The sequence below is a fragment of the Ambystoma mexicanum genome, chromosome 2q (assembly GCF_040938575.1).
Source record: "Ambystoma mexicanum isolate Mex_15411 chromosome 2q, UKY_AmexF1_1, whole genome shotgun sequence".
Lineage (NCBI taxonomy): Eukaryota > Metazoa > Chordata > Amphibia > Caudata > Ambystomatidae > Ambystoma > Ambystoma mexicanum.
In genome coordinates this window covers 1,405,834,593-1,405,860,123 of record NC_090924.1, presented here as the reverse complement: position 1 = coordinate 1,405,860,123, position 25,531 = coordinate 1,405,834,593, and the positions used below count along the sequence as shown (strand labels likewise).

The 25,531-nt window shown below is 49.2% G+C and overlaps 1 protein-coding gene across 7 annotated transcripts in view; it reads right to left on the bottom strand.

Annotated features, from left to right (window-relative positions):
* TBC1D5 (TBC1 domain family member 5) overlaps positions 1-25,531 on the bottom strand; it is a 2,783,701-nt gene that overhangs the window by 1,037,071 nt on the left and 1,721,099 nt on the right. For all 7 annotated transcript variants that reach the window (XM_069648897.1, XM_069648892.1, XM_069648893.1 and 4 more), the window contains one exon: positions 20,037-20,139. In XM_069648897.1, the coding sequence (XP_069504998.1) occupies positions 20,037-20,139 (103 nt within the window). The remainder of the gene's footprint in view (positions 1-20,036; positions 20,140-25,531) is intronic.

Below are 25,531 nucleotides of genomic sequence, written 5' to 3'. Positions count from 1 at the left end.
TGCAGACCAATACCAGGAGAAGGGAGTCATTCTTCTGGTTCCAAATGTTGACTGGTGCAAAGGTTTGTTGGAACCCCAAGCCAGAGGAAGGGAGTCATTCCACCTGGCATCCTTTTGCCAATGAACATTTCTGGGACTACCACCCAAACACCAGGAGAAGGAGTCATTCTCCTGGAGAAGGAACATTCAGTTAGCTTATTCTTTAGTTGTCGAGTAAGAGATAGAAGGAGAAATTACTCACGTAATGATCTTTCTATGGATTCTTCTCCTGTAGATTCCTCATCTTGATAGATATCCTCATCCAGCTCTGCTGCTCAGAAACGTTTTACCAGAGGGCTTAGAGTCGACCTTGACTCTGCCGTCTATCGGTGATCCATCTTGATCGGCGTCTCCGAAAGTGATGTCAGGTGTCTGATATATAGCACGTCACTACGCCCCATGCTTTAGTTACTCCCTCCAACCCCCCCACCCGGCATGAACGCTGCAGAAGGAAAACCCACAGGAGGAGGCTAATCTGCCGGTAAAAACTTAAGAATACATCCCAACAGGGTGATCCCAAGCAACAATGGCTTATTGTTTTTTTTTTATTGAATGAGACAAAAGCAGTCATCTAAGAGCCATCACCAGATGTCCTCATTTGGACAAAAGCGCCAAGCCACAGAACTTTCTGAGCGGGGATGGATGGGAGGGTTGATGAGGAATCTGCGGGAGAAGAATCCATAGAAAGATCATTATGGTGAATTTCTCCTTCAATGGATTGCCTTTCTCCCGCAGATTCCTCATCATGATAGACTCCCCAAGCAGTTAGAATAACGGTGGAGGGCAGAAAGTTTTAAACAAGTAGATTCTTCAGAACCGCCCGACCAAACCGTGCATCAGCTCCCCATGCAACATGCAAGGCATAGTGCTTGGTGAATGTATGTAAGGATGACCAAGTGGCTACCCGACATATGTCCCTAATCAGAACCCCTCTGTGGAGGGCTGTAGAGGCCGAAGCCCCTCTGGTTGAGTGAGCCCTGAGGCCAGGTGGAAGCTCCCTGCCTGCCGATTGGTAACACTCGGATGTGCAAAAAATAATCCAACGTGACCGGGTTCATTTGGATTATTTTTGGGACAAAGAATGTGCCACAAACAACGTGTCTGACTTCCGAAACTCGGATGTGCGAGCAACATAGAAGTTTAATGATCTCTTGGAGTGAAGGCGGTGAAACCGCTCTTCCTCTCGAGGGATGTGAAGAAGGGTAAAAGACAGGCAAATCGATAGATTGAGACAGGTGGAACTCTGAAACCATCTAAGGAAGGAACCCGGGCCAGACTTTGCAAGAGACTTTCACATGAAAGAACCTTAGACAAGGGGGTTTTCAGCAAAAACCTTGCAGCATGCAAACCCTCAAGGCAGATGTGATTGCACCAAGAAGGCTGTCTTAAGGGATAACACCTGTAAAGTACATGAGTGCATAGGCTCAAACTGAGCCGCCATCTAGTAGGTCAAAACCAAATTAAATTCCCAATTTGGGACAACAAAAGGGGTTGACGGAAAATTGTTGAGAAGGCCCTTCAGGAACTGGGCCATGACCGGAATAGTAAAGAAGGAACCTTGGTCTGGGGACCTCTTGAACACAGACAAGGCTGCCAAATACCCTTTGACTGATGAAGCCAGTGACAAAAGGAACTCCATCACTGTGGTAGTGAGGCAAGAGATAGGGTCAGTCTTGCGTTCTCTGCACAATGCCTCAAATCTTCTCAACTTGCATGTGTACAGAGATCTTGTAGAAGGTCTGCATGCAGCCAGCAACACCTCAAGTACCTCGCTTAGTCATCATACCTCATCCTCTCAAGAGCCACGCATATAGGTTGAGGAAATCTGGGGTCGGGTGGAGCACCCAACCCTCTGATTGAGTCAGGAGATCTGGACACTGTGGCAACTGGTGAGGCGGATAAATGGTCAGATCCAAGAGATCGGAGTACCACGTTCTCCTCGCCCAATCCGGGGCAATCAAGATCCTTGCGAGAACCCAAGAGATGATGGTAATCGGGGGGAAGGTGTAGTGAAGAATGAAGGTCCAATCCACTGCATCACCCAGTGCGCTGTTAAATGGAAATTCCCTCAATTAAAAATGTTTGCTCTTCCTGTTGGACTCTCTGGCGAAAAGATGCACTGCTGGGGTACCCCAGGGAGCAAAGGCCTCTTCTAGGACTTCCTGGCACACTTCCCACTCGTGTGAGATCGTGCTCTGCCTGCTCAGAGCATCCACCAAGGTGAACTGCAGAGACTGAGATTTGGTTCTTCCGTAACCAGAACTACAGCTGTATCCCCTCTATGCAGAGGGAGCAGGAGTGCACACCTCCCTGCTTGTTGGGATACTGCACGGCCACAGTGTTGTCCATCAGGATCGGGACATGCTTCCCTCTGAGAGAGGGGTCAAAGGTTCTAAGGGCGAGGCTGATGGCACGCAAATCCTACCTGTTGATGTGCCACTTGGCTTCTGATGGAGACCAAAGGCTGCTCACCTGCAAATCCTCGCCGTGGGTGCCCTAACCCTTCAGAGACGCATTTGTGACCACTCTGGTCTGAGGTCAAGGAGTATGTTCAAATAGGTATAAACAGTCCCTATAATAACATCCTACTCTACTGACAGGGATATCAATATGTATAATACAATAAAGAGTAAGATAACACGTCTTGTTTTACTTACATCCAACCCCCTTTACACAGGAACTCTATAAGGTTTTCCGGCATCACTAGTCCTGAAAAAATGGACCGTCTGCTATGATTGATTAAAAAATGTGTATAACAAATTTTTATTCAAATAATTCGAACTGAATTTAAACATAAAACACTACCCTCACCTAACACAGTGTACTAAACACTAAAAAACAGTTACTAAAACATGAAATACAAAGTTCACTTATTTGCATGACACAAAAGATATCACATAACATAACACAAAAAAATCTCAATGTGTCTCTAAAACAACAACCATCCCAACATGTTTCTGTTCTTCACTGCCCAGTTCGGGCGAACATTTTTCAGGGGAAATTTTTTTAAAAAAAGCATCCACTAATCTCTTCAACACCGTGCTGAAAGGGTAGATTCAAACTTCTATACAGGCAAAGGAAGGAAAGAACCTCCGAGCCTTTAAATGGTGAAACTTCAAAGCGCGTCACAGGATGACAAATTCGCTGGTTTCTCGCCAAATGAGAGACCACTACTTCACAAAAGCGTCATAGTCCGCTAAAGTATCGCCACACCTTCACAGATGTAGGGATCAAGACTGTAACAAGCAAAGCAGCAATCAACGTGTTTGCAAAGGAGAAATCCACACAGTCAAGCCGTAAAGTATCAATCTGTACACTCAGAGGGATTAAATCACTCTAATGGCAGCTTCCAAACGCACACAGCCAACACAGTATTATACATACTGAGGTCAAGGAGGCCAGAAGGGTTGCCCCGCCAAGAGATTGCTGCGCTTGTTCCACCGGCTGAATTCGCTGACTACCTGGCTGGAGACAGAGGTGATCCATGAGTGTTCCCAGAAACTGAGACCACTGGTCCCCCCAGGAGCCACTGAAGGGTCTCATGCGCAGCCTGGCTTCTGCCACTAGAAAAAAACAGGAGGCCATGAGACCCAAAAGGCGGAGGAAGGAAGCCGCTGGAAGGGTGGCATGGTTCTGAAACAAATGTACCACCTGGGCTATGTTGCAGACTCTCTCCTCGGGAGGAAAAGCCTTCCCTACCCGAGTCTCTAGGACTGCTCCGCTGAACTGGAGCTGCTGAACTGGTGTCAAATGGGACTTCAAGTTGAGGGTGAAGCCCAGCATCTACAGTAGTAGGCTGGTGTCTTCCAGGTGGGGCTACCCCTTGGAGAGAAGGGACGAATTCCCTCAGTCCGTTGCTTAATACAACACGCCTGCACTGCCACATGTTCATGTTTCCAGACCAGCAATGCCCCACCATATATGCCGGTAGTGCCTCATACAACACCTTTTCATGCTGACTATGCCCAATATTTGAAAGCTGTGCCATCTAAACTAAATTTCAGTGATGCCTGTACACAACATGTATGTCTGCATTGTCACAATAAAATATGTTTTTATGCTCCCTGTGCACCAATGAGATCACGTGACCGGTCAACACAATATTCCAGACTTTGCCCAATTTCATGAACCCAACCCAATGCCTAACAATTTATGACAGTATTGCCATACAAAACATGTTATGCAGCCAATGGTAATTAAATGCCATTACTGCTGTGTAAGTGGTGCTTGTCCTTGTAAGAAACCAGAAGGTGGTCTCACATGCTAGTCCCCGGGGATTTATCATCCAGGTGGCCAGGACACAGCCATTGTTGTTGGATCCAGTCCCTGGGGGTGGATCAGTGCGGGTGGATCACCTGGGTGAGGGATCCTCGAGGAGTAGGATAGGGGCACCCGATGGCGAGACACAGTAAACCCTTCTCTTTGTGACCTCTTCCCCATCCTACTAGACACGATTTACTGACTTCACAACTGCCACCCCCTCCCCTTTTCCTGCAAACACTGAGACAAAGAGGAAGGGGTTTGGGAGGATGAAGATTACCATCGAGAAACATGCTCAGAGACAACAGAAGGTGCCAGAAAGCAGGAGAAAGACCAAGCGAGCTGCAGAGACCCTGGGAGACCTGGTGGAGGAGAAAACCACCCAAACACTGGCCCTGTGAGTTGAGAGGAAAATGCAGTGTGGAGAGGGAACTGTACCTCCAAATGGCAAAACCAGGGGCAGCTCGGGTTGCCTGGCGGTACCCACAGGAGACCTCCTCCCCATGGGCAGGCAGGTGAACCCAGATGACCCCAGGTCTCTGAAGAGCAGTAGGTGACTCCCTGACCTCATTTAAACATTCCCCTTTTGGCTCAAGCAGCTCCCAAAATATGGAATGCAGTTTTGGGGAGCTGTGAAGTGGGAGCAAAAGTATCACCGTGCATCTGGGACTGGATGTCCAAAAACATATTTTGAGAACCGTGAACTTTGAGAGGAGGCTCAAGCCCGGCAGAGGGAAGTCCTCTATGTGAAATATAAATCTTGAGGAGAGGGGTCCGAACCCGGAGGATGGGGTCCCTAAAAGGGCAAGGCAAAGCACACGAGGAAACAGCAGTTCCAAGATGGCAGTTTAATAAGAGGAGAAAGACGAGACCAGAGAATGTTCCAAGGAGGGAAGTGCCCCTGACCTTTTCAGACTGTTACTTTTGTGAACCTTGGAATGTAAGAAACCTAAGACCAGGAGCTAAAGCTGAACAAACCTGCATTGCGTGTCGGAGGTACCCGGGACTCTCCCGCATCGATAACCAAGGTGGGAAGGACCAATTGGCGCCAGGGTACTGTCCTTGGCTCCTAAAACAAAGCAGCGCCAGTAAAGACAGCACAGCCGGTGAGTCGGAGAGACAGTTCCTGCAGCTGTTATTTGCTACGAACTAGGCTCATCTTCCATACAGTCCTACATGAATTGGCAGAACCACTCATCATAGAGGAATATTCTCTGTGCAAAGGAGGGTTCTATTTGGTGGCTATTAAAGCAGTTGCTTAATGAAAGAATCTAAGGCTGCCTTAAATTATCTGGGATACATAGTAACTCAATTTGTGAGAGGTATGGCATTTCGAAAGACACCGTTCTGTATAGACTACCTGGACTTAAAAGGAGACTCAAAGAATGAGACTGGACTGACACAATCAGCAAAGTGACAATTTATCTATATGCTGATTTGTTGATTGATGTCAGTCCAGTTGGAACCTGTCCCAATTACTTGCGTAAATCTCCAGGTAGATTTTGGCTATCAAGGGTGATGAGGCTGCGGCTAAATTTGATACCGACAAACGGAATCATGGGTACCAGGAATAAAACTCTGAGAGCCCTAAAACAGTGTTGAATTTTGTTCCTTGTCTGATGAGGTGGAAACTTTGCCACACATTCTATTGCTTTGTAGGGTTTTGGATGAGAGGCGTAAGTTCTATTTCGGTTAACTTTTTCTTCAACTTTATGCCCAGGTTTCTACTGAAAGAGTGTTGCAGCTTGTTATGAACTCTCATGGTCACAATGACTGGATGGTTGCCGCAATTCATTTCTTAAAAGATGTTTTAGAATAACTGAAACTAACATGATTGATTCATTTTTGTGCTTCGTTTATGCTCTTGTTTTAATTATTTTCTTAATTTGCATCTCTCTCTGTATTTTGTAATTTTCTTGTGTTTTAAAAAATGTTATGTATATTTTGTTAAAGATTACTTGTTAACCAAAAAACAATTAAAAAAAAAAAAAAGATACCAAACCAGCCTGTGTTAGAACCAAGATTGCAAGCAGGAAAATTGTATGAAGAAATCTAAAGAGAACTGTGTGTTAAACGTATGTGACGAGCGACGCAAATAGAACTGAAAACCAGAGGAATTATTGAACTTTGGGAAGCCAAGCAAGATACCGTAGACAGTGGTCCGGCAACATGTGGGTGCTCATTCGAATGTCTCTCTTAGGTATCCAACTGATTGGCAACTGTGGAAAAGGGAACTTTGAGATCCAAGTAGTCCTGCAAAGGGTCAAGCTAAATCCTGTGCACATTCGAAAGTCTTCGATAGTTTAATTCAAACTACAATTGGTCTGAGCCCAGCTGAGAGAGACTAATTGTGTAGGAGGAAGGATCTGAGCCCAGCTGAGGGGGAACCGGGGGTGAACCGTGAGTCACCCGAGAAAGAATATTCTCTCAACATTGTAAAAAGGGGGATCTGAGCCCTGAAGAGGGGGCTCCACAATAACAACTGTGATAAAAAAGGCATGTGAGCCCAGTTGACGGGGATCCAGAGTGAGTCACCCGAATTGAATACTTATAAGAGGAAAGGAACTTTATGTTTTGTGTTTTTGTACATCAGGTCCTCTGAATCGAGAGACTTTTGATAAGTAAAGAGACTTGCACCAAAGAAGGCCCTGATGCTGGTAATGGAACTGTATCCTCGTGCCGAAGAAGCCAGAGTCTGTGCTTTGCTCGAGTGTACCACCTTGTCCCCAGCTGAAAATGTGGGGAAGGAAGGCCAACAGCCTGAACATCCTGACATATCATTTTGTGACCACTTCTTTCTTTTTCATGAACACTACCCCACACTATGTAGATTTAGTGGTAAGGATTGTCAATCTTTATTTAGTATAGGCCCTTTTATTTTGACGAGACTCCACTAGGACTGCATTATTATTATTTGATGGTCGTAGCTTGCTCCCATCTGTAGATTTAGGCTTAGATAGGTTATCATACACTCGTTGAAGTTCAATAAGGAACAAGTTACTTACCTGTAACTGTTGTTCTCCAGCATGGGTCTGGCATGGATTCACATGCTCATGAATATTCCCCGTCAGGCTGGGAATCCTCGGTAAAGAAAAAATTAGTATCAGTTTAATTTCTGATCTGTCTTTCTCAGTAGTAACCAATCACTAGTCTATGGGTCATACTGCCCCCAGCCAATGACTGCCCTCTCCCTAAGCCCCAACTCTGGCAGCCATCTTCAGATTTGGTAGCACGCAAAGTGGCAGTATGACCAAGTGAAGAGCCGTAGAGGGGCAGGAGGGAGGGTTCGCATGTGAATCCATGCCAGACCCATGCTGAAGAACAACAGTTACAGGTAAGTAACTTGTTCCTTCTCCAGCATGGGGTCTGGCATGGATTCACATGCTCATGAATATAAGAATAAATAGCAGTACACATGCACAACCACGGGAGGTGGCAAGGCTCAACTTTAAGCATTACATAAAACTCAACATTTAAACATCTCTTACCTCCTCACCAGGCTCACCTTAAGCAAACAGGTTGCGCAGCACTGCCTGGCCGAATCTGGACTCCTCCCTGGAATCCCGGTCGATGCAGTAGAATCTCGTGAAGGTGTGCGTCGACCTCCATGTAGCAACCCTGCAGATGTCCAGCAGGGGCACACAAGACAAGAACGCTGTGGTAGCAGCGATCGCTCTGGTCGAGTGGGCTCTCGGACGGCCGGGCATCGGTCGTTTTGCCAACCGATGACAATGCATGATGCAGCCGGAGAGCCATCTGGAAATGGAAGCCTTCGGGAGAGCCTTCCCTTGGTTCACAGGTCCAAAGTTCACAAACAGCTGTGATGTCTGCCGAAAACTCTTCGTTCGGTCCATGTAGAACTTCAGCGCTCTAGCCACATCCAGTCAGTGCAAAGTCCTCTCGGCCGGAGACGAGGGCGACGGGAAGTAAACAGGTAACACCAAGGGCTCGTTGAGCTGGAAGTCCGACGGCACCATGGGCATAAACGAGGGGTGCGTCCTCAGCAACACCCTCGTGTCGTGAAAAGTTAAGTATGGAGGCTTGCAGGATAGGGCCTGGATCTCTCCCACTCACCGTGCAGAGGTGATGGCCACAAGAAACACAGTCTTCCACGACAGGAATTTCAGCTGCGCCGAATGCAGGGGCTCGAATGGTGCCCCATGAGCCTGGTCAGCACCACGTTGACACGCCGGGGCAGGGACCTTCACCGGCGGGAACTATCAGAACAGTCCCTTCATAAATTCCTTCACCAGGCGATGGGACCACAAGGACGCCCGTCCTGTGGTTCTGGTGTATCGGGAGATCACAGCCAGATGTATCTTGATGGAGGCGTGAGCCAGTCCAGCCTTGGCCAGCGACAGTAGGTACGGCAGCACTTGAGGGGCCGTAATCCATAGAGGGTTAATTTTCTGTGCACGGCACCAGACAGAGAACCTCTTCCACTTATGTCCGTAGCACTTGAGAGTTGAGGACGCCCTGGCTTTTGCAAGGATCTCTCTGCAGTCAGCCGGGATATCGTACCCTCCAAACTCTAGCGCTGGAGGAGCCAGGCCTGCAAGTTCAGCGACTCTGGGTCGTGAAGAAGTATGGCGCCTCCTTCTCTGGAGAGAAGATCAGCGTCCGTCGGCAGCTTGACTGGTGGGGACGCTGACAAGTCCAGAAGGTCCGGGAACCAGATCTGCCTCGGCCACGCCGGTGCAACCAGGATCATCCTGCACCGGGACCTCTTGAGCTGGTTGACGAGTCGGAGCAGCAACAGCAACGGAGGGAACGCATAAAGGAACAGGCCTTCCCAGGGGAACGAGAAAGCATCGCCCATGCTCCTCGGCTGGGGAAACCTGCTGGCGAACCTCTGGCACTTGGAGTTCGTTGCCGTCGCGAACAGGTCGATCTAGGGTTTTCCCCATCGTCGGAAGAGTCGATCCACTTGATCCTGGCGTGGTTCCCACTCGTGGCACGAGCGCAGCTCCCTGCTGAGTGAGTCGGCGATGGTGTTTTTTATCCCTGCCAGATGAAAGGGCACCAGAAACATCCCTTGGGCGACGGCCCAATGCGCCAGATCCTGGGCTTCCATGGAGAGGGCTGGGAATCTGGTTCCTCCCTGCTTCCGGATGTATTACATCGTGGTTGTGTTGTCGGTGAAAATTCTCACCACCTTGCTCTTGAGGGACGGGAGAACGGACCTGAGGGCCCAGAGCACTGCGCGGAGCTCCAGGATGTTGATGTGGAGCTTCTTCTCCTCCGGAGGCCAAAGGCCTCTTGCGTGAAGATCTCCAGTGTGTGCTCCCCACCCTTCCAGGGAGGCATCCGTCGTCACCGTTATCTGGTGGGATGGGGTCTGTGCCTGCCGTGAGATGTGCGCGGGTGCCTCACCACCGGATCACTCGTCGGAAGGTCTCGTCGAGCGGAATCGCGTCCTCAAAGCTGCCCGTTGCTAGTATCCAGCGGGAGTCGAGGAACTCTTGCAGAGGGAGCATCCGAAGCCTGCACAGGCGCACGAGATATATGCAGGAGGACATCATCCCGAGGAGGGACTTGATGGACCTCACCCTGGCCACGTCCGTGGCCAGCAGGCGCTGCACCTTGCCCAGGATTGCCTTCGTCCTTTCTTCCGACGGTGAGGCCAGACGCGCCACTGTGTCGAGATTTGCTCCCAGAAACAGTGCGACTTGCGACGGGACCAGGTGAGATTTGGGAAAGTTGATGGAGAATCCCAGGTCCGAGAGCAGCTGGAAGGCCTTTGCTGTGTGATCCACGGCAGGCTCTCTTGTCCCTGCTCAGATGAGCCAGTCGTCTAGGTAGGGGTAGACGTGGATCCCCTGCAGGCGCAGCCACGCCGCCATCAGTGCGAGGCACTTGGTGAACACCCTGGGTGCCGACTTCAATCCGAACGGGAGGGCCTTGAACTGGTAGTGCTGTCCTTGGACCACGAACCTGAGGAACTTTTGGTGACCTTTCAGAATGGGGATGTGGAAGTACGCATCCTCCAAATCCAACGACGACAGGAAATCGCCCTACTCCAGTTGTCCCATCACGTGCTGGAGGGTGACCATCTGGAATTTCTGTGCCTTGATGTATTTGTTCAGCCCTCGCAGGTCCAGGATGGGGCGACATCCTCCTGTCTTCTTTTTTACTAGGAAATATGTTGAGTATACTCCGGAGCCCCGGAGCCTCTTCGGGACGAGCTCGATGGCACCTTTTCTGAGCAACGCCCTCACCTCCAAGAGTAGTTGAGGGATGCGATTTTCCTTCCTGACCACGGGTGGAATGCGGGGGCACTTTTTTAGAAATTCGAGGGCGTTCCCTTGGGCCAGGGCGTCCAGCACCCAACGGTCGGTGGAGATGGACTCCCACACGCTGACGAACTTCGCCAGCCGGCCACCCACCGGGGTGCTTCTTTGGGGTGCCGACCCTGCTGTCGGTTCAATCTTGCTTGGCGGACGCCTTGGCCTCCCTGGCGACAACGGCAGGGCCCCCCCAACTTGCCTCGTCCTCTACTATAGGCTTCCTGCGATGAGGAGCAGGCCGCTTGGCGGTACGTAGAGGAGCCACCGCCTAATCCCTTGGAGGCACCCTGCTTGCCTCCGGTGCTCCGAAAGGACGGCCTCCATTGCCGGAGAACGCCGAGGGCCCCAACAGTCTCTGTGTCCGCCTTGATGGCTTGGAGGGACTCATCCACCGTTTTCCCAAACAGGTTTTTCCCGTCAAACGGCATGTCCAGCACCTTGGCTTGCACATCCTGGCGGAAATCCGTCGCCTTGAGCCAACCTCATCGTCTAAGACAAACGCTGTTGCCCAGCTGGCAGAAACCGGTGTCGACAATGTCTGTTGCCACCGTAATGGCGTGGTCCGACGCCACTTCGCCTTCTTGCAAGGTCTCCAGGGCCTCGGCCCTCTTGTCATCCGGTAGAAAGTCCAACAGGGGGGCGATCTTGTACCATAACTCCCTGTCGTAACGGGCCACGATCGCGAGGCGTTGGCCGCCTTAATCGTTGTTGCCGCCGAGAAAACTCGTCGTCCCATTGCGTCCAGCTTCTTGCCTTCGCCGCCCGGCAGGGAAGTTGACTTTGAGACCGACGTCCCCAACCCCCACACTTTCTTCTTGGCCGCCGCTGAGACGACCGAGTCCGGGGTAGGTTGTGCCCTAAGGCACAAAGGGGCCACGCCGGGGCCCGGTACTTCTTCTCGTACCGATCCTTCTTGGCAGGTGTCGTAGACGGGTTCTTGAGAAGGGTGAGACCCTCACCCCAGATGTCATCCAGCAGAGGCACGGCGAGGACCGACTTCCTCCTGGCCTCGCGCCGTTGGTTAAGGAAACCTTCCTTCTTCTCCTCGGGGCAGAGCTGAAAAAGCTTGGATGCCCTGGCGATCATTGCGTGGAAAGATCCGTTCTCATTGGACGGGGAGGCCCGGGCTGGTGATGGGAGCTCCGTCCTGTCGTCACCGCCGTCGTCGTCGGTACCCGTTATGGCCGTGTCTGTTCCCGTGTCATCCCCAGGGACGGAGGATGTGGGTAAAGGCTGAGCAGGCCGCGAGGGCTGAGAAGGCGGGGCTTGGTGGAGCCGTCTTCTCTTGTTCGGGGGGGCTTCCCGCCGGGACCTGCTCTGGTTCCTCCGTCGGACCTGGTACCGGGTCCTCGGTCAGTGGTAAGGGCAATCTCGTCCTCATCTCTCAACATAAAGATTGTATCACCAACAAAATGGCCGCCGAGTTATCCTGCAGCTCCGGAAGTGACGGCTGACTAGGACCCTCGCCAGTGCCGCCGTCACTCTCATCGTCACCCTCGTCGGGATCCCTCCCGTGGGGAGGGGCCTCCTCGACGCCCTCGTCGAGACCCTCTAGGACTTCTGCCAACTCCTCCATGGATGTTGTGTCCGTGTCCACAAAGGCCTCCGCCCCTCCCCCCTCTTTTTCTGCCGGGGTCTTCACAGGGGTCTTTTCGATGGGCTTCCCACGCAGAGGCAAGGAGACTCTGGGCCCCGAGGTCGCCTCTACTGGTGTAGCCTCCACAGGCTGCGCCAGGGCCACCGCGACTCTCTCGATAGAGGCCTTGGCCGGGTGAATCAAGGCCTTCACCGCCTTAGGCGCGCTTGAGGCCTTCACCTTGAGGAGAGGGTCAGCCCTCGCTCCCCCTCGGCCGAATCCTTCGAGATTGACCAGGGCCTCTCCAGAGGCTTACCCGGGTTCTCAGATTTCCTCTTCCCCGAACCAGAGCATTGGCTCGTGGTTGATGGTGCCGGGGAAGGCGCACCCTGTTTGGCAGCCGAAGAGCCCGACCGTTCGGCGCTCCCGGTGCCTGCAGAATCGCGGTGCTTTGCTTCCTGTTGGGCCCCCGTCGCCGGGGTGCCCTCACAGGACTTAGAAGACCGCTCGGACTTCTTCTCACCTGACGGACTCCTTCCTTCCAGCCAGTTGGAGACACGAAGGTGTCGGTCCCTGATGGTCCGTTCTAACATGTTCCTGCAAAACGCACAGTCCTTCTCCACGTGCGTTTTGTCCTCATTAGAGCATTAGAGACATTTCGAAATGCTCGTCCTCCTTGAACACATTCTGTAGCTGGCATCCAGGGCAGACCCTGAACAGCTTTCCGGGCGTCGAGCTTCCTTTCTCCACGGCCATGTTTGGGTAGGCCGCAGAAACTTCTGGAATCCTCCAAGAAGCGTAACTCGACAAAATCTTCATCCTTGAGGGACGTAGAAAAATCTGACACGGATCCCCGTTAATCGGATGTAGAGACGGTGGAGCTTGAGGCTTTATTTGACCGAAAAATGAGAAATTCTCTTTGAAAAAGCGCGAAAACGCAGCAAAAGCTCGAGAGCTAAACATGAGTTTCATCTACACCAAGTGTCATCTATGATGAGGTCTGTGGGAGTGAAGACTGGCGACTAAAGTTTTGCATAAGATCGTGAAGAGTTCACGGGTGTTGGATTGTGGCATTGTAGTTGGTGGCGTGAATAGTTCTTTTTTAGTGTTTGGCTAGGGAGGTCTACTGGGCTTTGGAGACTGTGGAAGGGTCTTTTCTACATGTGGTTCCAGCGGTACATTTACAGGCTCGGGAGGCAGGAAGCTCGGGGGTGAACCAGGCATTCTTTTTTGTCGACAGCTAGAGTAATGGTGGCGTTGTACAGTGCGACCAGGGACTCTGGGTTCGTATCTGTGTTGGATGGGAGGAGGGGTGTGGGTGATTCTTGTTCAGGTTTTTGATGCAGCGGGCTAAAACTTCAGGTTTCATTGAGTAACCGGAGATGGGCCTCTTGTTGTGGAGGTCGAATGCCATGGTGTGGTGGTCAGACCACAAGCAGGTTGTGGTGGTGAGGCTCATCAGATTGCAGTTGGGGTCAGCAATCCAATCGAGGGTAAAGCGCTGGCTGTGGATGAGTTCAGTAGTTCGATGAACAAAGCCAACGTGGTTTAGGGCTGTGGCTAGGCTTTTTGCATGCGAGTCTGATTAATTGAGGCCAAGATGGAGTTCTCCCAGGATTAGGATTTTAGAGCTGGGCTTGACAGTGGGATTAAAGATAAGCATGAGGTCTTCTCGAAGGAAGAGAGGGGGCCTTGTGGGCGATAAATGAGCTGGAGATTGATGGTGTCGGTATGTGAGAGAATATCTTTGGAGGACAGTAATTTGCAGTTCGGGATAGAGTTGGACTTGGTGGCCGTGAGGGTGATGCTATTTTTGTAGATCAGAGCAAATTCAGTGCCTTTACTGTGGGCACGGTCATTGTGCGTGATGGTGTATCCCGGGAGAATAGGGATGAATAGCGCAGGGTCTGCTGTGCGGTGAAGTCGGATATGGCAAGCAGGCCGAGATCGTTGGAGGTTAGAAGGTCGTGAATTTCAGGGGAGTGCGCATGGACTGATATAGGGCTGATCAGAGTGCATTTGTGGGGCTTGTTGGGTGAGGCCGCTGGGGGTGTGTGTGGGGGGAAATGGGAGCAGAGTTTTCGGGAGGGTGGGGAGCCAGGTGCGCAAGCGGAGGAGCATGTTTCTGGAGTGGATGGAGGTTGGAGCTGTGGGGGGCGGTGTGGGCTGATTGTGGGTGAGGGGGTCTTCTTGTACAGAGCTGGAGGTGCAGATTCCTGATAGATATCGAGGTAGGTAGGGAGGAGGGAGCCATGGCATCTGCAGATTTCGAGACAGTGTTTTCCTGTGAATAGTGGGCCTGGGCAGGGTGCAGATGTGGGGCCTGGGTACATGTGGTGCGATTGCGTTTCCCTGCTGTAGCGGGCCTGTGCGGGAGTCGGGCACAGCTTGGTGTGCAAGATGTGGGGCCTAGGTATAAGTGGAACAATTGTGCTCACCTGTTGTAGAGGGCCTGAGCGGGAGTTGGTTCGCAACTCTGGGTACGAGATGTGAGGCCTAGGTACAAGTGGCACAATTGCGCTCACCTGTTGTAGCGGGCCCAAGCGGGAGTCGAGTCGCAACTCTGGGTACGAGATACATTTGCTGGTATTGGCAGGGACAGGGATTTCACCCTGATGTTTTGCTAACACAAGTAGGCCGATAGGGCTTTACGTAGCTAGAGTCCTTTCCTTGAGAGTCATGGAGCTAAATTAGAGGTGTTTCCTAACTCTTATAGTTAGCCCACTCCAGCCAATTAGATTTCTAGGCAAGAGCTAGCTCCTCCCAAGCTTCAAACTCAGAGTTGGATGAACACCTTCAAGCTGGGGTGGAACTCAAAGAGGGAGAAATCTAAACAAATAGTGAGAGGGAAGCGAGAAAGCAAATGCTGTGTCACAATCTAAAATGTTCAGATCCCTAGTCTAAGTTCAGGAATTCCTCTCCATGCAGGAAAGTGTTCTGCAAGTTAGTTACGGGGATTTTAAATTGTCCCAGCACCCTTCTTCACACTTCTTTAAATGATGTCCACATTTTGATCTTTGCTCAGTGTCTCTTTGCCTTGATCATTGGGTGGGTCATGGCTCTGGTGTATGCTTGTCTGGGCTTTGGTTTTAGTCTTGGACCAAGGTGACTGTCTCATGCGTCTATCAGGGGAAGCCCAGGTATCGGACTCCTGTTGCTGCATTAATACTGGTAAGTATTCTCCCCCAAACAGAAAACTGGAGAGTGTGGGATTTACTGGTGCTATTTGGTTTGCAAATATTTGCAAGACTTTTTATTTGGGCTGGTGGGCCCACAATTCACCCACAGTTTGGAGTAGAGCACACTTCTGGCTGTACTCCAGATGCTTCTTTAAGTGATGACCCTGCCAGTCTTTGGGGCCAGATTCCAGCGTAGCCTGGCACCTCAATCTAGCTTATCTCAAGCTAAAGCCTAACTGACTCAGTCATCTCACACTCTTTGCTTTTGCTTGGCCCTTTTGGGTTGGACATCTCCATTTCCTGTTCTCCTATATCTCCTCCTTTCATCTTCATTGGTAGTACTCTGTCTCCTTGGATTGACAAACAGGTTCTACTCTGTTAACTCTCGCTTTCTCTTGCTACTCGTTACCACAACACTCTCTAGTTGGAAAGTTGCAACACCCACCATGTCTGGAGGGTTGTGCCTTTTTTATATGAAGGCTGATGGAGTGATTGTGGCAATGAACATTTTTATTCACAGGTCCGTTTCTCCATCGCCTTATTTTTCAACAAGATTGTCGCTGGCCTAGTGGCTTCACCTCCGCCCCATACTTGTGGCCTGGTGAATTACTTTACACAGAGTTGTTGTGCATTTTCCATTACCACAGATTGGCACTTGTACCAGTTTGTGTGAGTCGAGGGCATAAAAGCCTTGCACGACATGTTGGAATCAGCTAGTGCAATTAAGGCAGACTACTGATCCAATGCTGCAGACCTCTGCTACCAAAGTATATCTGTGAGTGCGCAGTATCCTTGCACTAAAGATAATAGCTTATGCAGTTTCTCGCCTTCTCCTGTCCAGTAGTTTAGTCCTGCTCTAATCTGTGCACCATGCCAAGGCTCAAGGATAGGGTGTGTGCTGATAATCGGCTCCTGGTTCGGGCATGCAAGGGCAACCAAAGTAATAACACTTGTGTGTTCTAGAACTACAAAACCGTGGTGCTTAGACAAGTTCTTTCAGGGTTTATTTGCTGGTCGAGGGTGGCCAGATCCAGGAAAAAGGGGATTTAACTTGTTCTCCTTTTCCAAAAAGTAGATTGCCTGCCCCTTCCTTGACTGGTGTGCAGGGTTTACCCTTTCTAAAAGGAGTGTGTAGAAATGTGGGACACACCGGCTCTTGGAGTAAAGCAAGTCTCTATTGTAGATAAGAGACCTAAAAGCCTGCCAGCTCAGCTACTTCCCTCTGCCAACTGCCCCCCAACTGGTAATCCATGGTTCTAGATATACAAGATACCACACACAGTACTTTAGGGTTGCCGAAGGAAGAATTGGGTGAACTTAGCTCTAACCTGCCTCTGCCCTTTCGCCCACTTTTATGGAAAAGCCGCCACTGCTGCCAAACCTGACTTTTCATACTGAGTTGGGAACCAGGATGATGAGACTATCACACCAGGTACAAGCTTGATCACAAACTGGAGACAAACAAGCTGCTAGAAAGAGAGGTTATGAATAGAGGCCAGAATATCAAAGGCCAGTAGTGTGGCCTGGTCAGGAGGTGATGGGAACCCCTCTCATCCAGGGGTGGAAGCCTGACAGGGAGAAATCCAGCACCAGTTCTAACCCAGGGAAAGATGATGCAAGTTGAGAGGGTTCCCATTCCTGTTGCTCCATGAAGTGCTAGTATGTTTTTGTGCAATACTAAAATGCATCACCTAACACCAAATTGATGGCAAAATATTCTCTTCTCATTCCAGATATACAAAGAAGCATAAACTAACTTAAAGACTCACTGCAATGCCCCTCGCACAGACCTGTGGATATCCTGAGAAAGAACTCCTCTCGGGGACAATGACATGATCCCTGCAGTTACCTATGTGCCCACCCCGTTGCCAGCACCGCATGAGTAACCGAGACTGGAGTAGGACCACATAGGTGGCAGAGCAGTCAGCTGCGCATTGCACGCCAGCCCAGGATACCCGAAGGAGTCCCTCATAGGACCGACAGACCACAAGAGACGTAAGCAAGGGGTAAAACACCCAAAAGAAACTGCACTTACTTTGTGGAAAGCCAGGAATTGGTCCTTATAAGTAGAACTGGGAGAGTATACAATGCATGCCTCCATTGTTACAAGGTAGACCCGCTTCGAGAAAGTGGGAGCACTTATCTCACCATTTAAACCCTATTTAGTTTAGAATACCTCCCAGGAGTGGAATACAGGGCTCAATTAGAGTTTGATAGACTGCCAATCAGATGCCAGGTAGGGGGATAAGAACCCATTGCAGGAAACGGGAAGTTGTAGGATGTTCAAGCAAGATCAGATGTGATGGAGGTGGCAGACCGAAAGAACAGCAGAAGAAAGGACGTTCAAGAGAACAGTTGAGGTGACATTTGGTGCAAGTGAGGCTTTGGTTAGTGAGTGCAAGTGGTACTGCAGTGCGAGTGTGCATGAAAGATTAATGTGTTGGGTTAGGTGTAAGGAGTGACTGTGAAGTGTTTATGTCTCAGAGCAAGAATCGAGTTTGATCAGTGGGTGGAGTTGCAGTTTTGTGGAGGAGAGAGCAGTAACATGGAAGGTTTGAGAGGAGACTTAAGTGGAGTGAGAGACAGAGGGGTAGAGGAGAATGGTGTATGGAGCAGAGTGGAGGGGGAAGGAGTTGGAATCAGGAGAGTAGTCGGGAAGAACATCAGATAAGATAAAGGGAGAGGTAGGTGTGAGCATGATGGAAAGGAGACGGAGTCAGGCAGAGTGTGTGGAAAATACATCCCAATACTGCTATAGAATTACTAACCACTGGCTAGAGTAAGTACAGCCTAGGATGTCCCTGGAAGAGTACAGGATAGAAACGGAGAGCGGCCTTTAGGTCTTCATTAACAGTAGAAGTAATATTTAGACAGTAGGGGTCAATCATATGTATGACTAGCTTTGGGCTATGGATGCCTGGGTTAGGGAAGAGGGACTTTACAAGATGCGAGATGGCCACAGGGCCCATTGAATTCGTAATGAAAACCCTTGAACCGTCTTGAACACCTGGAGTGTTTGAGCCATCTGCAACATCAGGTTCTCTTTCCCATGTGACAGGGGTGGCAGATCACGAAGCACATAATACATGACAAAGTTCAAACGTTTATTATTCAAACATAGGATTTGGTTAGGAGAACGCCTAAAGAGCCTAAGGACTGGAAATTCCACTCTGGGAAAAAAGAAAATGAATAGTGTCAGGATGGGTCAACTAACGCAGCACCAGCAATCTTGACAATCTTATAGTACAGTTCCTTAGTAAATTGAGGTAGGGTCTCTTTCTTAAACAATACGTTCCACTGGAATATTTTGTTTGCAGTCCCTGGAAGAAATCAAAAGAGAGTTTGGAGAAATGTCTATCGAACCAAGGGGACTGGGTTCTCAAAATAAACAAAGCAAAAAACAGACAGGGTTGGACAAACTATAAAGTTGAGAGGATCTTTCTCGATTGGGGACACTGTTCTCCCTAAGATTCCCTAAACCAGGTGCTGTGTCAGGTGTACAGTGCCAAGGTGCTTCTTGGCTCAAACTCGCAGCCACATGGATATGCGCCCAGCTGCTTCTTTACTCAGGTTGCAATCACAGGGATTTAGTGCCTTCGCTGGCCACACTGTTTTCTTTGCTCTCTTTTCCCCAACGCTTGGGTCTTTCCTCATGGTATACCACTACAACCCCACTGACATACAAAATCCCACAGAATGTAGAGTCCACCAATATCATAGAAAGCGAGATCTGGCCCACTCAGACATCTCTTGCTTGGTTTGCGTATTACCTAAGCCTATAATTGGTGAACTTGAACTTTTATGGTTGCATGATGGTCTGGGTATTCCAGAGTATATCTTTAGTATCTGAGCTCAAAGATCACATCACTTAGACACAACATGGCCACACACATTGAGAGGCGCTCTTCTGCTCTCACACTATACTTCTGCCAAATAGCTCGTGGCTCTGGGGATGCCCTTGTATTCTGGCCTAGGAATGGATGCAGAATCTTGATTTTGGTCGAACAAATTAAAACTAAAAAGAGAGAGGCAAGTTCCTGCTGGATTGTTGAAGATACCGACATATAAGAGTCATACTTTCTTAACCTGTTTCATAAGGAAAAGGGCCTACAAAGAAGAAAAGCTGTGTATTCTCCTACAAACAGAAAAAAAGCAAGGAATGCCCATTGGGTATGTGCCATCCTGTCATGAGGCTAGACATGAAATATAATGGCAGGTAAGGCTACCAACTGTGTGTCTACATGCATACCATTGTTTCAAAAGTGAAAAGTAATATTTGGCTGGTTTTTCTGTTTTGTCCATTTTTATTATGCCATGTAGTAACTTCCGTAATATTGGTACAACTTATCAAATGAAGGCCATTTAAATGAGTTTAAAGCACAGTTCACTGATGAACCTACCCGGCACTGACTCATGCTTCCTCTATTCTGGAAGGCATTTTCACTGCAGAATGAATGCGCAAGAAGACAGAGGGATGTGCAAGTCAACAAAATTGAAATAAAGGACACCCTACCGCTACTTCGAGTTATGCCTTGACCTAAACACCTGCCTCTGTAAGAAGGTTCCAGGCAGCCCGCTCCATGTCTGAGGTAGACATCACACAAAACGTACCCACATTCTCCTGCAATCCCCCTCACAGGCTGCAGAGAGCATCCTTTGGAAGGATCAGAGCCCTCTGTCTCGGTTTCTTGTTACCTGTTTGTAGAGTAATTGCTCGTTTTCTCGTGCAAAGCAGAAGAGGACATCGGTAAGGATCTTTCGGACATCCTCCTGCTGGAAGTACTGCATTTCGGGAAATCTGGACAAGGAGAAATGAAAAGAATAAAGTCTGAAAAAGGGATCTTGCTTTTCTAACACAAGGTGAGGAGAGCCAGTGATGGGGCAATTAAAAGAAAAACAATGGACAGCAAATACTCAAAAGAAAGAAAGTATGTAGAAAAGACAAGTGAGTGAATCTCAGAAAGAGAAAAGAATTGATAGAAAATAAGAGGGGCTAGAGAGGAGGAGGGAAAAGAAGAGAGCGTACGAGGGTGAGGGAAAGGAAGAGGAAGAGACAACAAAGAGGAGAAAGAGGAAAAAGTGAACAGGAAAGACAGTAAAAACAGGAAACTAAAACAAATAGCAATAGAGAAAATGCCATAAAGAAAAAAGAGTGAGAGACAAGAGGAGAAAGATCTAAAGAGCACAAAACATCTCTCAATGAAACAAGAACTGTTTAAGCCAAGGGTTTTAGCTTTGCTAAAGCTAACTCCTTTGTCTGCCCCGGCCTCTATTCCAGGGCCCGGCAGAGAATCCGAAAAGGCAACTTGCTTGGCTGAAGGATTACTGCCAGAGAAGAGATTGCAGTGGTTCAAAGAACTCTGTGACTTCAAGTGTGCATTATACGTTGAATTATCTCTCCGCTGCTTTTGCTACTGTTGACCATCCTCTTCTCCTCAACTCCCTCTCCTCATTTGGCCTCAAAGACTGTATCCTCAACTGGCTCTCCTCTTATCTTTCTAACCGCACCTTTTCTGTCTCCTGGGGTGGCACCACTTCCCACATATCCTCTCTACAATGGAGTCCCCCATGATTCTGTCCTTGGCCCCTTTCTTTTCTCACTCTATACTTCTTTCTTAGCTCCTATCATCTCCTCATTTGGTATCTCGCACAATTTCTACGCTGATGATACCCAGCTTTTCCTCTCCTTCTCTCCCAACATTTACGATAAACTTTTCTTGCCTTTCTGCTATTAAATCTTGGATGTCCTCTCACTTCCTTACTCTTAATGCTGAAACAACGGAACTCCTTTTCTTCCCTGCCAACACTCTTCCTCCTCCCACTCCCTTTCATTCTCTTTCCCCCCTCCCAACTCTCCTCTCCCCATGCCCGTAACCTTAGTCTTCATATTGACCCTCACCTCTCCCTATCTCACCGCATTTCTCTTACTGCCAAGTCTTGTCGCTTTTACCTTTTTAACATTTGTAAAATTGGACCCCTCCTAACCTTTCATGCTACTAAACTCGTAATTACCTCCCTCATCTTCTCCAGACCTTTCTACTGTTCCTCCCTTTTCTTTGGACTCCCCTCCTCTCACCTCTCCCCACTGAAATCTGTCTACCACTCCGCCATCCGCTCCCTCTGCCTTCTCTCACCTTTTGACTCCATCTCCTCTTCTCTCACCTCTCTAGGCTGGCTCTCTTCACTCCCAACTCAAATTCAAGTTCCTCCGTCTTGTCCACCACCATGCGCCCCCTGCCGGTTCCGCTCTTTCCAACTCCTCGCTCCGTTCCTCTGGGACTGCCTACCCCTCCCCATCCACTCTTCTCCCTCCTACCTTTCCTTTCGCTCTTCTCTAAAATCGTATCTTTTCCATTCCCCTCCCTAACACCTTTTGCTTCCTCTCCTACTTCTCCCACCGCCTCATGTCTCTCCTGTACTTCTTTACCCCCTCCTTCCTCTCTACTCCCTTCTACCCTACCTCCGGATCTTATCTAGTCTTTTTCTTCCCGCTCTTCTTCCTCACACCTTCTCACCTTCCCTCTTACTTCTGCTTTTACCTCCACTCATACCTCCCATTCCCTCTCACACCTCTGTCCCTCTCCACTCCCTCCTTACCTCAGCAATAATGTAAATTGTTCCTTGTACTGTTTGAGTTGTGATTCAATTGCCATTTTATGCTGGTTGTATTTTTTCTTGTTCTCATGTAAAGCACTTTGGATTAAAGTGCTATATAAATTCAATAAAATACAAAAATACAAATGCCACCTTACTCAACTGGTTCCCTATTATCGCTAGATATTGTGATAATATATATATATGGGATACATTACTCACCGTAATCGTATTTCTGATGCTTGTATCTGCTTAGATTCACATGCTGTGCATAGGCCGACATCGTGTGGAAGCTGCGGAGTATTACAGTTTGTTTTTCGAAACTCGAAAATGGGCGTCGACACAGGGCGTGCCAGTAATACTATCCCTAGTGTCACATCCACTGTACCCAAGATCCCTCACGCATCTAGGATCCTCAGATTGTATTTTTTCTGACATGAGGTAGCATGAGGAGTAGCGGGAGTACAGATAATCCAAGCAGATAGACAGAAAGGTAAGACTACAAGCAATCATGCGTCTTCTCTCAGAGGGGAGGAAGGGTGGGTCGCATGTGAATCTAAGCAGATACAAGCATCAGAAATACGATTACGGTGAGTAATGTATCCCTTCTGAGGCTTGTGGAATCTGCTTAGATCACATGCTGTGCATAGATTAGCGAGCAGTACCTGAAGAAGGAGGTGGGATGTGAGAAGGGTCATGAGCAAATAAGTGTCTTAGAACCGCTTGTCCCACTTGTGTATCTGCCTTGGAATGGGTGTCAATGCAGTAATGCTGACTAAAAGTGTGAATAGAGCTCCAAGTAGCTGCTTTGCAAATGGTGTCAAGGGGTACATTTGCAATGAAAGCCAGAGTGGCCCCAATGCCGCTAGTAGAGTGGGCTCTTGGCGTGAAAGGCAGAGTTCTTTCAGAGAGTGAGTAACACAGCTGGATACAGTTAATAATCCACTTCGAGATGGCACCTTTAGAGACGTGATCCCCCCCTCTCTGCCTGTAGCTACGGAGACAAACAGTTGATCTGTCTTTCTTAGCGGTCTGGTTTTATTTACATAGTAGAGGACCGCCCTACGCACCTCTAGGGTGTGTAGTTTCACCTCAGCCGAGCTTTGCGGGTTCTGGAAGAAAGCCGGAAGCTCGATGGACTGGGTTACATGGAATTTTGATATAAATTTAGGTGAGAACCTAGGGTGTGTGCGTAAAACCAGTTTGTCTTTATGGACAGTAAAGAAGGGATCCTGCACTGACAGAGCCTGAATTTCACTGACCCTTCTTATAGAAGTAATAGCTACTAAGAAGGCCGTTTTATAAGTCAGGTGTTTGAGACTGCTTTTATGCATGGATTCGAAAGGGGGGCCCATGAGCTTGGCTAGCACCACATTAAGGTCCCACCCTGGTGGTGGGTTTGAAATAGGAGGGTGGAGTCTCTTTACTCCTTCCATGAAGGCTTTATATACTGGTACTTTCCACCACGAAACCTTGCTATGGGAAGTGGTGTAAGCCGACAGGGCTGCCAGGTGTACTTTCAGTGAGTTAAAAACCAATCCTGCATCTAGCAGGTGGAGCATGTATGTAACAATAGTGGAAGGAGTGCAATCAACCGGGTTGATTTGTCTACTCTGGCACCAGATAACAAACCTCTTCCACTTGTCAAAGTAACAGTGCCTTGTGTTTGGTTTCCTAGATTCCTTTAGGATGTCCATACACCTCTGTGGTAAATTGAGATGTCCAAACTCTATGACCTCAGGAGCCATGCTGCCAGGTTCATTGAGTTGGGTTGCTGGTGCACTGTTTGACCTTGGTGCTGGGACATTAGGTTGTACCAGGCTGGAAGTTTGATGGGCTCGCACACCGCCATCCTGCGTAGGTGTGGGAACCACAGTTGTCTTGCCCACATGGGAGCAACTAGGACGAGCGTCATTGAATCTCTGTTCATCTTGTTCACCACTTTCCTGATGAGAGGAGTTGGTGGAAAAGCGTACGCAAACATCCCTGACCAGTTCATCCACAGGGCGTTCCCCTGGGAGTCTGGTTGGGGGAACCTGGATGCAAATCCTGGGCATTGTCTGTTTTCGCTTGTGGCGAATAAGTCTGTAGTGGGGGAACAGACTTATCTTCTACGACCTCTCTGTGTAGAACCCATTCGTGTTCCTCTGGGAGGGAGTCTCTGCTCAGAGCATCCGCTAGGGAATTGAGCTCCCCTGGAACATGTTGTGATGACAGGAAGATGTTCCGTCTGAGTGCCCAAATCCAGATTTTCTGGGCAAGCTTGGACAGATTTGGCAAGCGAGTCCCTCTTTGCTTGTTCAGGTAGAACATGACTGTTGTGCTGTCCGTCCGGATTTGCACTGACAGGTTTAGTAGGTGGGGCTCGAACGCCTGAAGCGCTCTGAATACTGCCAGAAGCTCAAGCAGGTTGATGTGGTTCTTGGCCACTGAGTGAGACCAGAGACCCTGAGCTGTGTGGTGAAGATGGTGAGCTCCCCACCCCGTCAGGCATGCATCTGTAGTGACTATTGCCTCAACTTCGGGATCGTAAAAGGGTTTCCCCTGTGCGAGATTGTCTCTTGTCCACCAGTGAAGGCTTTGTACCAGTGTTGGCGAAACGACCACTAGATCGCCCACTGACCACTTGCCTGAGACCACTGTTTTGCCAACCATTCCTGCATGGGACACATGCGCAGGCACGCGTGGGGGACCAGGTAAATACATGACACCATCATGCCCAGTAAACGCATAGCTTTGAGTACCGTTATTTGTTGACCAGACTGATAATGCGGAATTTGCAGTAGTATATTCCGAATTCTTTCTTCTGAAGGAAAGGTCAACCCCTCTTGAGTATCTAGGATTGCTCCTAGGAATTGTTTGGAGGTGCTTGGCACCAGGCTTGACTTCTTCTCGTTGATTGAGAAGCCTAACTCGTGGAGGAGGTTGATCGTTCTTTGAATGTTTGTCCTGCAAATTCCTGGGGTTTTCCCCGTTATGAGCCAGTCGTCCAGATAAGGGTACACTGGGATTGCCTCCCTGCGTAGGTGTGCAGCCGCCACCGCCAGTACCTTGGTGAATACCCTTGGTGCTGAAGCTATCCCGAAGGGCAGTACCTTGAATTGGAAGTGTCGACTGTCCACCTTGAAGCGCAAAAACTTTCTGTGCGCTGGGAACATGCAAATATGAAAATAAGCATCTTTCATATCCAAGGTTGCCATGTAATCCCCCTTTTTTAGGAGGGGGATTACCTCTTGTAGCGTAGTCATGCAAAACTTTTGGGGCTTGACATACTTGTTGGCAGGCCGTAAGTCCAATACTGGGCGCATTGTCAAATCTTTCTTTGGCACAAGGAAGTAAGTTGAATAAATACCCTTGTTTACCTGGTGTCCCGGGACGAGTTCTATCGCGTCCTTTTCTAGCAGAATGGCGATCTCCTCGAGGAGAATCTTCTGATGTTCTAAAGAGTGTACTCTTTGTCGTGGAGGATGGTTCCGGGGACGCTGCAGTAGTTCTGTTGACAGCACCCATCTGTCTGATGTGATCCCTTCCCAAGCCTGGGTGAAGGTGGAAATGCGTCCCCCTACTGGGGTTGCGTGAGAAGGGACCCTGAACTG